This window comes from Eptatretus burgeri, chromosome 16 (genome assembly GCF_056783735.1).
Source record: "Eptatretus burgeri isolate ZD-2024b chromosome 16, Ebu_testis_v1, whole genome shotgun sequence".
In the NCBI taxonomy this organism is placed as follows: Eukaryota; Metazoa; Chordata; class Myxini; order Myxiniformes; family Myxinidae; genus Eptatretus; species Eptatretus burgeri.
The window spans coordinates 67,785,490-67,800,489 of record NC_140976.1 but is presented as its reverse complement, the minus strand read 5'-3'; the positions used below and the strand labels follow the sequence as shown (position 1 = coordinate 67,800,489).

The 15,000-nt window shown below is 41.7% G+C and overlaps 1 protein-coding gene across 2 annotated transcripts in view; it reads left to right on the top strand.

Annotated features, from left to right (window-relative positions):
• Positions 1-15,000, top strand: part of LOC147011258 (transmembrane protein 132E-like) — a 508,369-nt gene that overhangs the window by 336,685 nt on the left and 156,684 nt on the right. For both annotated transcript variants that reach the window (XM_085858598.1, XM_085858597.1), the window contains exon 5: positions 12,851-12,994. In XM_085858598.1, the coding sequence (XP_085714724.1) occupies positions 12,851-12,994 (144 nt within the window). The remainder of the gene's footprint in view (positions 1-12,850; positions 12,995-15,000) is intronic.

Here is a 15,000-nt window from a genome sequence, read left to right as displayed (position 1 = left end):
GAGACCAATAAAGAAACATAAATGTTCGATGACGTTAAATAATAAAAACATAATAAGTTCAGCTAAAATAAGAAATTTAATAGAACACTAACTAGATCACAGAAAACATTCATTGTCCACCACCTGTGTCTAAAGGTTTGCCATTCGCCTTCAGTGTGACGATATTAAATAATCTATACGTAGCCTTGCCATGACAACAATTTTAAAAACAATTCCTACATTATGTGAAACATCAGTCTCTGCATGAAGCTTAGCTTTCAGTCACTAGAATAGAAGCAGGGCTTATCATCATCAATAATATGCTCATCACTAGAATGGAGACTAAGCATTTGTTGACTCACACAAGTCATTTTTTTGAACTTAAAAATTCCTTACAACAGGTGTCTTCGGCCATGGGCTAATCACCCAAAATGGACTTCTCATTACCATCTCAGGTGGCAAAGGTTGACTGTACTTTTTGGAAAGATTTTTGTCTGGGCCAACTTTTTGGGTATGATTGCCACTCCAAATCGGTAGCTTTATTTTTTTGGGGGAAAATAGGCATTTTTGGAGTAAAATCGTGTTTTTTGAAATTTAAACTGTAGAAAAAATATCTGCAAAAAAACAACATATTTGAGACTTGGAATAAATAGCTATGTAAAGTACAACCATTTTAGTGTGCTATGTGTTGGGTTTCAATTGCCGGTTACCATGGCAACAGCCATTTTAAGGTTAAAATAAACATGGTTTTTGATTGTGAAACTTTAAAAATTCATCTCTCAGAAATGAAAAATGATTTTTGAACCATTTAAACGATAAACACATACTGATGCATCTGGGCAGTTTTTAAATTCCATAGTATGAGGGTAGGTTTAAGATAAATATATCGTTTTAGGGTAAAAACATCACATTTTGAATTGCATTTCTCGGTAAATGGAGAGAAAACCCAGTTTTTTGAGCATTTTAAATATTTCTCAATTTAATAAAGTATCAAAAGCCCATTTATCACTGTAGATGTATTAGCATACAAGGTTGGATGAGATACCTATTTCAAATAGATTGACGTTGCCATGGAAATGACCAATTTTGGGATAAAACACATTTTTTGACGGTGAAAGTTTAAAAATCCATAACTTGGTAGAAATGTAATATTTTTGAGCAATTTGAACGCTAGCTACCACCCTGACACCCTAAGGCTGTTTGTTTGTTCAATAGGTAGAATAACCTGCAGGCAGCTGTCATGTAAGTGTCTTAGATTTACATTCCTTTATCGCTATCATCATCATCATCACTTTCATCATCTGCATATACGGCTACGTCTGTGTCTGCTTCGTCATCCTCATATTGGTTGTCACACATCTGGTTTTTACACATCTTAGTGCATTTCAGTCCGTTTCGGATGCACGTAAGTCCTTTGCATCACAGTGGCGTACACAGCTACAGCTCATGAGCTCCAAAACAGCTGATGGAGCTGGTGGACCAGTCATCCAGAGAATCTCAAGGTCACCGCTGTCATTTGTAGACCATTCACAATCTGTTGATGGGATTACTTCAGGAGTGCATTCAAGGGATCTATACCATATGGCTGCTTGATAATTTGCCCGCTTGGCATGCTGGACCAGGCAATCTCTGCATGTTGGGAATTGTGCTGAAATCATGTTGCCCCTCTTTGATGTGAAGAGCTGATAACGACACTGGTTGACTTCAACTATAGCTCTGTTAGAAACTTAGAGATGGCAGGTGAATGCTTCAAGCTTTGCAAACAGTTCATTGGACATGAGGAGGAGAAAAGGCTCTGTGGTGCTGGGGGAGAGGGGGCAGAAGGCAGTTGAGGATTTGAGGAGGTGGAGTGATGAGATGGAGGTGAGAGGGCAGGGGAAGGAGGCAGCGTTGTGGATGAGAGGGGGCAGGGGCAACTTTGAAAAGGGTGAGTGAGGGGGGTGAATGATACAATGGTGAGTGGGGAGAATTGAGGGAGAAAGGTGAGAGGGAGGCTTGGTGGGAGAAGTGTGTGATGGTTGCTTTGAGAGTGAGGGGTGAGAGGGGTGAGTTGGCACTGAAGTTGGAAAAAAAGAATGGTTGATAGAAAGTGAACACATAGCAAACTGTTTTTTTTCATTTTTAGGTCAGAGATTTGATTAGGTCAGAGGTTAGGTCAGATTTTATTTGATTAGGTTAGGTCAGAGATTTGATTAAACACAATTCTTTATGGATGCAATAAAGACGAATAAAGAGAATGGAGATAAGAAATGCTATAACAGTTGGATTTTTTAGGCAAGGTATGAATGAAAGGTCGAATTGAGAGCAGTCTGTTTAAATAGGAGAAGAGTAGTGCATTATGATACAGTAATGAGAACCACATGTGTGAAAGACGAAGCATTATAAGAGATCCCTATTATTATTATTATTATTATTATTATTATTATTATCATTGTTTGAGAGAGTTTTCATCAGATTAGCTAATGAAAATGTTGTAGTAAATATCGTGAGGTGAATGGTGAATTTGGATCGGTAAACGCAGAGGTTGTAAACAGATCACGTGGTTACGGGAGAAGCACGTGGCTGTTGGAGGTGTATCGTCAAAAGTGAATATATTTATTTATTTTAAATAAGGATTGCATTACATTTGGAAAAAGGAAAGGTTCAAGTAAAATTGTGGAGGTGTATGGTGAATTTATAACGGTAAACGCAGAGTGAAGCTGCTGGGTCGAAGAAAAATATCAGGAAGAGGGTGGAGAGAGACACGTGGTTGCAGGAGGTGTGCAGATCAAAAGGATCCAGGAAAATTATTAATTTTGATATATTTTTGAAGGATAGGTAAGATTTGGGAATGGAAGGTTGTAGGAAGAAATTGTGAAGGTAATGGCGAGAGAGGGTCAGCTCAAGTAGAATAAACATGGTGTGCCAGCAGAAAGAGGAAGAAGAAGAAGAGTGAGAAGAAGGATCGGTACTCTTGAGTATGCAAGGAGAAAGGTGTTTTTTTTTTTATTTAAGACAAGAAACAGAGTGTTTAGTTGAGAAGGATGGGGGCGTTGGGAAAGTGGGGAAAATAGGAATTGAAGGTAATCAGGAAAGAATACAAATATAAACGATCCTACACCAAGAGGGGAAGGATGGGTAGGCCTCAAGGAACCCGGTAAGACAAAGTCGACGAAAACTCACAAAATAGCACGATTTTTGAAACAAAACCGAACTAGAAACACACAGTGACATGTAGGTGAGAAAATAAACAGTTAAAACGGGACAGGTAATGACCGGAAACTTAATTTGAGATCATCAGCAGAGAGCTCTGAAAGCACCTTTTTCCAAAGCACCTTCCAGTATTCTTCCATTTTGAAATCCTTTCCCACCGTGTTTCTCCCTCTGACAAAGATAAGTTTCTTTTTCGTTTCATTATTTCCTAACTTATGAGGTTTGACGAGATTTATATCTGTGTGCTTTTTTCCTGTGTTTTTTAGGCCCTGCAGGCAGGACGGCCGATTTTTCCATTCAGTTTGAATAGTCTATTTTGTGTTATTATTTTTCATTTTATGTTTTCAAGTGCTTGGTTTTACGTAGGTTTATTTATTTTATCAATAAAAACATGTACTTAACATGTATTTAGTCATTGCCTCGACATTACTTCAGCAAATCGAATGGTTTTGGTCTCCATGTAAGACGGTTAGATTCCGGTTCACTTCCGGTTCCGGGTTTGGAGTGACGAGAGGTCTCCTTTGGGGCTCTCTGCTGACGTTCTCAAAGTTAAGTTTCTGGTCGTTATTTGTCCCATTCTAACTGTTTATTTTCTCACCTACATGTTACTGTGTGTTCCTAGTTCGGTTTTGTTTCAAAAATCGTGCTATTTTGTGAGTTTTTTTTGTCGACGTTCTTACCGGGTGTTTGAGGCCGAGGCCTTGGCCTCGGCTTGAGGCTGACCGGTTCCCCTCGGTGTTCGATCACTTTTTTTTTTCTCCCCATGACCTTCAATTTCTATCCTCCCCATTACCTTCAATTTCCATCCTCCCCACTTTCCTAACATCCCCCATTCTCCCAACTAATCTCTATTTCTTATCTCAAAAAAAAAAATAAAAAAACACCAACAACAACAACAACACACTAACCTTCTCCCGATTTTGCTTCTTCTTCTTCATCTTATCTTCCTCCTCGTCTTCTTCCTCGATTTTTTTTCTACACTTCCATGACCCAATCTGTTGAACTCTCTCATACATTAATATTAACAACAAAAACGATCTTATAATGCTTCATCTTTCTCTCTCACACATGTGGTACTCTTGACTGTTTCATAATGCACTACTCTTCTGCTATTTTAACAGACTGCTCTCATTTCGACCTCTCATTCATTCCTTGCCTAAAAAATCCAACTATTACAGCGCTTCTTCTCTCCATTCTCTGAATTCGCCTTCATTGCATCCATCAAGAAATGTGTTAAATCGCATCGCTGACCGAAAACTTTTCAAAACCACAGTTTGCTATGAATGTTCGCTTTCCATCAACCATTCTTTTTTTCCAACTTCAATGCAAACTCACCCCTCTCACCCCTCACTCTCAAAGCAACCATCCCACTCTTCTCCCTCCAAGCCTCCCTCTCACCTCTCTCAAAAATTCCCCCCTCACTTTTCTCCCACCTTTCATCCCCCTCACTCATCCTTCTCAAAGTTCCCCCCCTCTCATCCACCAAGCTGCCTCCCTCCACTGCCCTCTCACCTCCATCTCTTCACTCCACCTCCTGAAACCCTCAACTGCCTTCTTCCCCCTCTCTTGTCCCCCCTCTCCCCCAGCACCACAGAGCCTTTTCTCCTCCTCATTCGGGCTCCTCCCCAAGCTATTCTGCAATCCTCACACTTCTTCAACAACCCTCCTTACCTCCCCCCCTCGTCCCTTGTCCTACCCTCCCCTTCCCCCCCCCTCCCCCTGCATGCAAAGCCTCATCCCTGACCTCTTCATTAAAAGTGTGGACCTCAAATATCCAGGGCCTTTGCTCAAACCTTTCAGATCTTTCCATACAGGCTGCCACTGACAAACCAGATATGATCTGCCTAACAGAAACTTTCCTCTCCCAAGACATGTCTGACTCCCAAGTATCTCTCCCCGGTTACTCCCTCCTCCGGTATGACAGACCTGCGCCTCGTCCTGGTGGAGGTGTTGTTCTCTTCATCAAAGACTCGATTCCTCACTCTCCATGCACTGCTCTCACTCCCCCACACCCCAGGAATACCTCTGGCAACTGCTTCCCCTCCACTCCCACCTCATGTTTATATGTGTACTGTACCGTCCACCTAACAGTGATGACTCCATCTACACCTCACTATCCGAAAACATGGACCATCTTCTATCTTCTCATCCAAACTCTCTCTTCCTCTTATGTGGTGACTTCAATTGTCGTCATGCCAGTTGGCAAGGTGTGGGTACCTCTCTCACCTGTCATGGCACCTCAGCAAAAGCTTTCTGCGACTCATTGGGACTGACTCAATCGGTCAACCTCCCGACCCGGATCTCAAGCAATGGTACTCCATCTCTTCTGGATCTGATTTTGACAAACTTCCTTGACAATATCTGCTGTTCTTTCTCCGCTCCAATCGATTCTTCTGACCACGTCCTTGTCAAAGTGAACATCTCTCTGGCTGTCATCAGAGAACCATCTCACCGCCGTCGAGTCTGGCATTTCACTCAAGCCGATTGGCAGGGTCTCCGAGCAGCCATCAAACTTACAGACTGGTCTCCTATCACTACTTTCTCAAACATCAACTCATCCTGGGAATTCTATCAAAGAAACTTGCTCTCCCTCATGCACAGATTTATCCCCTCTCGTGTTCAGTTGTCCTACCCTTCCTCCCGCCCTTGGTTCACTGAAGCTTGTGGCGAGGCAGTTGTCCTGATATAACTTGCCTTTGCCTCATGGAAAACAAACCCAACTGAGGGCAATCTCAGTTCCTTCCACAAAGCTCGGAACAAGTGTGTATCTACCCTCAGGAGAGCCAGAAAACAACATCTTTCTCATCTCAAGTCTGAACTCTCAAACCTCTCTCCTTCCTCAAAATCCTGGTGGCGTTTAATCAAATCTGTTTCTGGTGTATGTTCCCCCTCCATCCCCTCCCTTACCTCAAATGGCCACACTGCTGATACCGCACGTGATAAAGCTGAATGCCAAAACTCGGTGTTTGCAGCTAAATCTTGTGTCCTAAACCCATCACTTTCTCTACCCACCTAACTCAGTCACACCCAAATGTCCCTGGATTCTGTGTCCTTTTCTCCGAACAAGGTGGAGAGCTTGCTTTCAAAGCTCGACTCAGATTCTGCAACCGGTCCAGACGGCATCAACCCATGTGTCCTAAAAACCTGCTCTTCTGCTCTTGCTCACCCTCTCTCTGTTCTATTCACCCTCTCATTTGCTCAACGTCATCTGCTATCTGCTTGGAAATCAGCTAACATCACTGCCCTGCATAATAAAGGTGCCAAAACAGATCCCTGCAACTATAGACCAATCAGCTTTCTCCCAATCATCAGCAAGGTTATGGAATCCATAATCGCTTCAGACATGAAATCCTTCCTCTTCTCCAATGGCTTGATTTCCGATCATCAATTTGTTTTCAGACCAGGTCACTCTACCCTGGATATGCTGCTTCTGCTCTCCCATCAATGGATGGAGGTCCTCAATGCCAGACAGGAAATCCGAGCCGCATCCCTGGACATATCACGTGCTTTTGACACAGTCTGGCACCCTGCCTACTCACCAAACTCTCTTCCAATGGTATCCAAGACCATCTCCCCTCATGGCTCGCAGACTTCCTCTCCTGTCGCAGTCAACGTGTGGCCCTAAATGGAATTCTTTCATCCCCTCTTCCTGTCCAGGCTGGAGTTCCTCAAGGTAGCGTTCTGGGCCCTATACTTTTTCTGGTTTTCATCAATGATCTCTCCGACTCTCTGGAAAATCCTCTATATCTCTTTGCTGATGACTCCATCCTCTGCCGCACATTCGGTCATCCCTCAGACCGGCAAGCAGCAGCTTCTTCGCTCACTGCAGATCTGGATAAAATCACAAACTGGTCCAACACGTGGAACATGTCTTTCAATCAGGACAAATCTCACACTCTCACTATGTCTCTTCGAAAGGATCGTTTGGAAACCGCCCCCCCCCCCCATCCACATTCTCAACAATCCTCTGGAAGAAGTCCTTTCTTTCAAGCTTCTGGGTCTCACTATCTGCCATGACCTTTCCTGGGAAAGCCACAATTCAAACCTCGCCTCCAAAGCCAGTCGCGGACTGGGAATCCTCCGTCGTGCAAAGTCCTTCCTTTCTTTCTTTCGTGCAAAAAAAGAAACAAATTCTTTCCCATTCTTCCCTCCAGGATTTCAAAACAGCTGTTCACCACCACCTCTTATCATCCCCCATCCAAATCCTCGATCTTTTCTGCCCCCGATAATCCACCCAAGCCCGCTTCCTTCAATTCCCCTGCTTTCCTTCCTGAAAGTCCCTGTAATGTCCATCTTCTCTTCCTCATGTTCCCCGTCCCATCCCCATCCCTCTCTCTTCCACAGATCTCCTAATGTGTCTGTTCCCCACTGTTTTGTCCCTCCCACTCCCACCGCTCTTGTCTCATCACCCCTTGCTGTGCGTTGTGTGTTAGCTCTCATACGAGCCTCGACAAGGTATACAAAAAAAAAGACGGTTAGATGTAGCAAAAACATCTCGAAGGTTGATGTGATGTCATGTTAGCATATGAGATGTCACGCATGATTGATATGTAAGAAATTCGGGAATCCAGGCTTGTATATGAATTATTTTCCCCCAGTATATCAATGTTTTTCCCGAGTATTTTACTTTGTTTCATTTCCCTGTCTGTTGATGGAAAGTTAAAAAAAAAATCAGTGTTGACATTTTCTGAGCAATTTTTTTTTGCACATATTCTGCATTAGTAGCTGCAACTTTGTCCAGAAAAAAAATATATATATATTAAAAATATAAATAAATAAACATTACTTTTTTTTGTTTTCTTCAAAAAACAAGAACAAAAAATGTTTTTTTTTTGCAAATATCGTCCATGAGCCTAAACATTGTATATTAAAACAGAACAATAAGAATAGAAATAACAATAGATTTTGCAAGTTAATTTTGTTTCAGTTCCTGGGTCCATTGGACCCACGTTCTGCAAAGTCGAACCCTCGGGTTAAAGCACCAGTCCTGTTTCTTCTTATTCCATCCAGAAAGACTGGCTTTGAAAATAGGCATTTTGCTGATTAGACAGACAGATTTTTGGTCCAAGTAAATTGATAATTAGCTTTGTAATAGTTCCATTTTTAGCTCGCCTGTTCGAAGAACAGAGAGCTCTTGCGATACCCCCGGCGTGAGCGTCAGCGTGAGCGTGAAAATGTTAAAGTTTTTGGTGCAAGTTATTTCCTTTCTTATGTTTTTATCTACCACACTAATTTTTACTGATTACAATATACAAATACATATATTGCTTTAAAAGTATTTGGATCAGACTTCACTGCAATGCTTTATAATAAATATTATTAGACGTTATTATTATACGATAGTAGGAACCCTCTGGATCAGTGATTCTCAACCCTTCCTCTGTCATTTACCTCCTTGTCTGGATGTATTTTGCCATTTACCCCTTTACTCCCATGCAAAAAATTTACTCAGTCGGCCATTTTGACCTACTTCCAGTCACGTGACTGAAACAAGCTTTACAATCCCTGTTACTAGTCAGGAGCGGAGCGTTGCTGCCAAATTTCAGCCAGATCGGTCTTGAGGTTTCACCAGAGAAGTCGAAATAGAAGACGGATTGTGCACGATGATGATACCTTATCTGGCATTCCAATTGCAGATAAGCTAATAATATATGCTTCCTTACAAGGAACTTCATTCAATGTGGCATGGTGACCAGATATGAGGAAAAAATATGGGCCACTCAGGCATGGATTAAATTGGCTGTTGTAGGCCCCATTACCCATTGTGGGACCTTCGGCCCTATTGCCCATTGTCCTTTGTGGGTCCTTATGCCCCATTGTGAATGTCCATGTCATAGTGGGAAGTGGACTTTTGTTGGTTCTATTTTGTATATTCATATCCTTTAAATTATAGCATTTTGAATGCATGTTGTTATATATTACCAAGATCTGTTCAAATAAATGTTATGAAATAAAAATGTACAAATAAATTTGGCTTCTGCCGTCTCCTCTCCGGCCTGGTACCTACCCCCTGCTCTGTCTGTGATCTGTCCCACATATTTCTGCAGGGTGCTCAAGGTCCACCAGCATCCCCCTTCTGGTAAAACTACCAAAATCAAGAATCACTGCTCACCTTCACTCTTTAATTTCTCTTTTTTTTCTCACCTTTAGAACAAACTCCCACTCTCTTCAATCCCACTCTTCCCTCCAGGTGTTCAAAACAGCTGTTCACCGCCATCTCTTATCTTCCTCCATTCAAAACCTCGATCTTTTCTACCCCCGTTAATCCACCCCAAACCCACCTCCTTCAAATGCCCTGCTTTCCTTCATGAAAGTCCCTGTCGTGTAAGGATTTGAAAGTCCCTGTAGTGTCCATCTTGTTTACCCCGTGTACCCCGCCCCATCCCTCTCCCTTCCACAGATCTCATGTCTCTGTTCCACAATGTTTTTTCCTTCCCCCTCCTGCCCTCTTGTCTCCTGCTCCCCTTGTTGTATTATCTTTGTGTTTGCTCTCATACGAGCTTCGACAGTGTATACAAAAAAATAAATTAAGTAAATTGTTCAAACATAAAATTATTCTTAATGCATGTTTTGACAACTGTATTCCATCATCAGTTTTTCCAATCTCATTTGCAAATAACAAATTTAAGCAATTGAACATATTTGGAAACTGTTGCATCACTCCCGTGTGATGAGTCCCACAACACCATGGCAGTTTCTCTGACTGCTGCTTGGCCTTATTAATGGTATACTGTTGCCATAATGGAGGAGTATGTGCCTGTGCTGCACGCCGTCTTTCCTTTTTCAAATATTGATCATCGTACTGAAAAAACAGGATGAGTGGTGTCCATCGAAGGTATAAAATGGGACATCCTGTAAAATATGGGACACCTGGGCAGCCTCGCCATTAGACCCATAAAAGCCTCCATGATCATTGCCAATTTATGTTTGTTTGTTAATGGTTGTTTGTCTGTTCTCTGTCCTTTATTAAAATTCCATGCATCAAGCAAGGAAGCAGCACATACAACCTTTGCTATGACTGCAGCCAGGGTTCTAATTGCTGACCTCCCAGACTCAGAATGGACGCTCTTAACCATTACACCACCGAGCCTGGTAAATTTTGGGGATATAAACCCGTCCATAATTCTGGGGAAAATATCCCGTCTGTAAGGACAGGTTATTCACTCGTGTAAAGAATAAATATCCTGTACTTGATGTCTATGTGGATGTAAAATGAGTACGATTGGCCAAGCGTCCTTTTTATTTGTCCAATCAGTTTTCCTCTGTAATCCTTGAGCAGACTTCCTTTCAGGCTTGTAATTATTACCCTGTGTGTATGAAGCAAACTGCAGCACCAAATAACCTGTCACAATGATTTAACCATTTCTTTAATTGATGCATTAATTGATTTAAACCCCGAGAAAAGGTTTTCCAGGGAGTGGTGTGTTGAACAGCCTGGCGAGGAGTTGTGTTTCTTCTATTAGCACGGACAGGGATTGGGAAAATCTGTGCCAGGTGATTTGACACGAGCACTTTTGATTGGCTGATTATGTCATGGCTGTCATATTCATTGCGACGGGAATGTGGAACAAGCTGGATTGACAGTTGGATTCAATGGTGACGTGTGATGAGAGATCGAAACCAAAGGAACAGCACAATGAAGGTCTCAGTTCATTGCCATATCAAGAACCTTAGAATGTGGGATTATGCTGTGATTGGCTTGCTCCTCTTGTCCTGCACTCTGTCCTGCTTTCAAATGCAAAATAATTTCATACTCTCCATCCATTGTTTGGATGATGTTTTTCAAGCGGAAGGAGGCCCAGCTAAATTCCACATTGTGAGAGCAAATGAAGTCAAAACCTCGAACGAATGGCCTTTATGTGGATGCTCGAGCTCATCTGAAGGGACGCTAAGACGGGTATCTGATATTTTTGAGAACAGTCTTGCACGTCACTTTGTTTAGATTTCTTTGTGTCGTGTCGGTGTCTTTGCTGAATCCATGTCGTGCACGATTTCTCACACAATCTTCTACGCAAACCGTGATGGAATGAAGAACAGAACAATGAATGCAACACATTTTGTCTGTTATCTTTTTGAAAAACATGTCACATTTAATAATGTATGTGATCATCTTGTGCAGCTTTACCGTTTTGTGAAGACGCGACCAGATCAAAGGCAGATATTGGTTCGGTTTGGTTCTTGATTTTGAGTACTTAGTTTGCCACTCATGTATGATAACTTGATTGGGTTTTTTTTTTTTAAAGTGTCCATGGCTCATGGTGGAGCTTCCATCCATCCATTGGGACCATACTCTGTGCGGAGCGTCGTTGCTGCCTCAGCAGTCCCCTTGGCTATTGGGTACAATCCTGGACGGGTCGCCACTCCGACACAGGATACCAGCAAGCTGGCACTCATTTTGCCGACCTCAGAAGGACGACAGGCAGAATCAACCCCACCTGGTATTAATTCACTTGCCAAGCAGGATTTGAACTCAGGACCCGAGGATAACAAGCCCACTACCCTAACCATTAAGCCAACATCAGGCATGTGGAGCTTGTACATGTATTATATGGATGACGAGGACAATTACGTGACGTCGGGAAAACCAGCACAGTCTAACGTGGGATTTGTACCTTGGATCCCAGAATTGTGACTTTGTGAGCAATATGCTCAAAGAGGTGACACTAAGCAGACCAACTCAGTCGTTGTCCATCAGTTGGGATTGAACCCCATGCTGTTGTTTTGATCGAATCATACTCCCTTCCAAGTTACCCCTTTATTGCCCCTCATTCTATTTTACCTCTCATTCTCCCCAAAACAAACTTTTAATCAACAGAGCAAGTTCCATCAAAACGTGCATGCAAACGATATCACGGATGGTGGTCACATGGAAGGTGTGACAACTTAAAGCTCGCATTGCAATCATAGGGCGTCAGGTTAAAATGCCGGTGTGCGTGTACCTGCCCATTGTTATGTTTATTCTGTGCAGGATTTACATTACATATTTCAGTCGCTCCCTGGATAGTCAGCGATGCGTCATTTGATTAGTTTCTGCTCTTAACTAAATGTAATGATGAAGCTCCGTATCACGTGAAAACCAAATTTGTATACAAAGTGCGTAGCAGTTTTTGCAGTTTGCAGGAATGCACAATCTGTAGTGTCAAATGGAGAAACGGATGTATGAGCTACTTGCAGAATCAAATTACCTTGTCATTGAAATGTTTGACTCTTCAACTGATGACCCAAAAAGCCATAATTAATCTTGCTCAGTGTAATGAGTACAGAGTACATTTTGCAATAAGGGCAACTCTCATCAGAAGGTTGAATGAAAGTTTTTTTTTTTTCTAAAGCAAAATTATTCAATTAAGGTGTCATTTTAACAAAAAAAAAGTGCACCAGAACTTTTTCAGCTCCCTGTGACACGCTGGCCTAAATGTTTTAACGTTCCAGATGGTCATCTTTCAAACTTATTCTCACCTTGCACAGTACTCTCGCCACCTTTGTGGTGCACGGGAGCTGGTTCCAATTTGCTTCGTGCTCACAAGTTTCGGTGCTGATTTTGTGCTTTTCTTCAAGTCAACTTACAACATGAATGCTTTGCAATTGAACTGAATTTTACAATCGGTATGTTTTACACAGTGGGTCACCGATTGCGTCTGCACGATTGATTATGCATTTTCTCTGTGCCTTCCAAACACAGTCACGTGAGCTGGTGAACACCGCGGTGCTTTCTGGGCAGCCCCTCACCGTACCTCTGCGGCTATTGTTGGTAGACGGAGATGGTCAGACGATCGAAGTGACAAGTGACACGAAGTGCCAACCCGCCAACCCACAGGTGGTCAAGGTATGGCAATAATTGTTGAATGTTTTCTTAAAGCAGGTATTTATTTGTTATGTTCATGTCATTATTCTGTATTGGTATGCAGCACATGACTGTGGGGTAACATCAGTAACTGAGGGTGCATATGTGCTGCTGATGCAGTGCCCTCTGTAAGTCAGGATAGGAATTTGTAATTTGTTCAGGGTGCCGACAAGAGCTCGCCCGACTCTTCATGGATACCTTGTGATCTTTAATGTCCATTTTATCATTCCTCAGAAGGACGGCACACACATTGATGAATCCATCCTGCCTGTTAAACACAAAGATGACATTTTACAGCTTGGTCAGGATTCGAACCCAGGTTAGACAGCTTAGAAGCGAGTGTGCATATTGTAGACCATCCTCTTAGCCCGTTTTATGTCATTAATGTCATCATATTCATGATATCCCATAATTTCATCAATTTCTTTTTTCAAGAAGATGTCCAAACTTGGCTGTATTATTAAGGGTCAGCATATCACACCAAAGAGGACTCCCAGAGGAAAGAACTCAAGCTTGCTTTCCAGGGATGTAATCCACCATCTCCTTGGTTAGTCTGCAGATGGCACGAAGCAATTTTTTGGAATCAGTCACGATGAAGGACCAAAGATCTACTCTTGTTAAAGGGATTCCATGGGATTTTTACAATTCACCAGCAAGAGGGGATGGCATTTGGTTTCATCATTCCTTCGGTATTTGGCACACTCTCTGACACGAGGATGACAGTTCATTGTCGGATTCCATTTCCTTTAGTTTCAAACACAGAACACAGACTGTAGGATATATGTGTATGTGTATATATGTATGTGTATATATGTATATGTGTATATATATATATATATATATATATACATATATATATATACATATATATATATACATATATATATATGTATATATATATATGTATATATATATATATATATATATATATATATATATATATATATATATATATATATATATATATATATATATATATATATATATATATATACATATATATATATATATATATATATATATATATATATATATATCAAGGCAACACTGAGCAATCCTGCCAGTCGCCGTTGATGATGTGTATACCACAGGGCTGTGTGGGTTGTAGATAACATGTTAAGAGCACAAGTCTTTCCTCTTTTACATTTGAACCCACAACATTGGTGCTGTGTCTGAACAATACCATCCAATGTAATTGCGATCTCATGCTGTTACCACCAGACGCTAAGCACGTCGCGTTGCTTATTGAAACATTAATTATCTTCTGTATCGTTAGGAGAAGAGAAGAGAGGAGGAGGGGGGACCTGCGAATGCGAATTGTCCGGTTTGGACTGCCTGCTAACCAGGGAAGCATTACTTTTATAAAATATCTGGCCTTGTTGAAAGTGTACCAGAAGTTTTTTCGAGGAAAGACTTCATTACTGTGAATAATGTAAGCCCTGCTGCACAATGGCAAGATTTTCTTGGCAGGGGTGAGAAATATTTTAAAACTTTATTCTTTTACAAAAATGCCCAAACTAAACAGACAATGCCGTCGTTACTATTGAGATCAGGGGGAATATTTTATTGCCTCGTTTTCAAGATCGAGCAAACCTCTTTCAATCGTACTACATCCCTGGCCAGAATGTCACTCTGAACAATTGGTCATGACTTTAAATGAAGAGAATGATAAAATTAATCAAGCGAGCAATGTGAGGAGATTGCTGATGGTGGAGCTGTGTTGGAACTGACCAAACGTGGGCACATAAGCTCTGTAGTTCATGACATGACAGGCTAGGGATTCATTGAAAAGATGAGGCAAAGGCTTCTACCGTGGTGCAACTGAACAAATCTCTGTAATTATCTTTGGCACTTTGACACGGATCGGCGAGGTACGATACGGAACAACACCCCTCTAACAGATGTACATGCTAATTTTCTTTTTTATGGAAAAAGTCTCATGATACGAAACCGCAAGTTGAGGGAGATGGAGTAGGCGTTGAAACTCC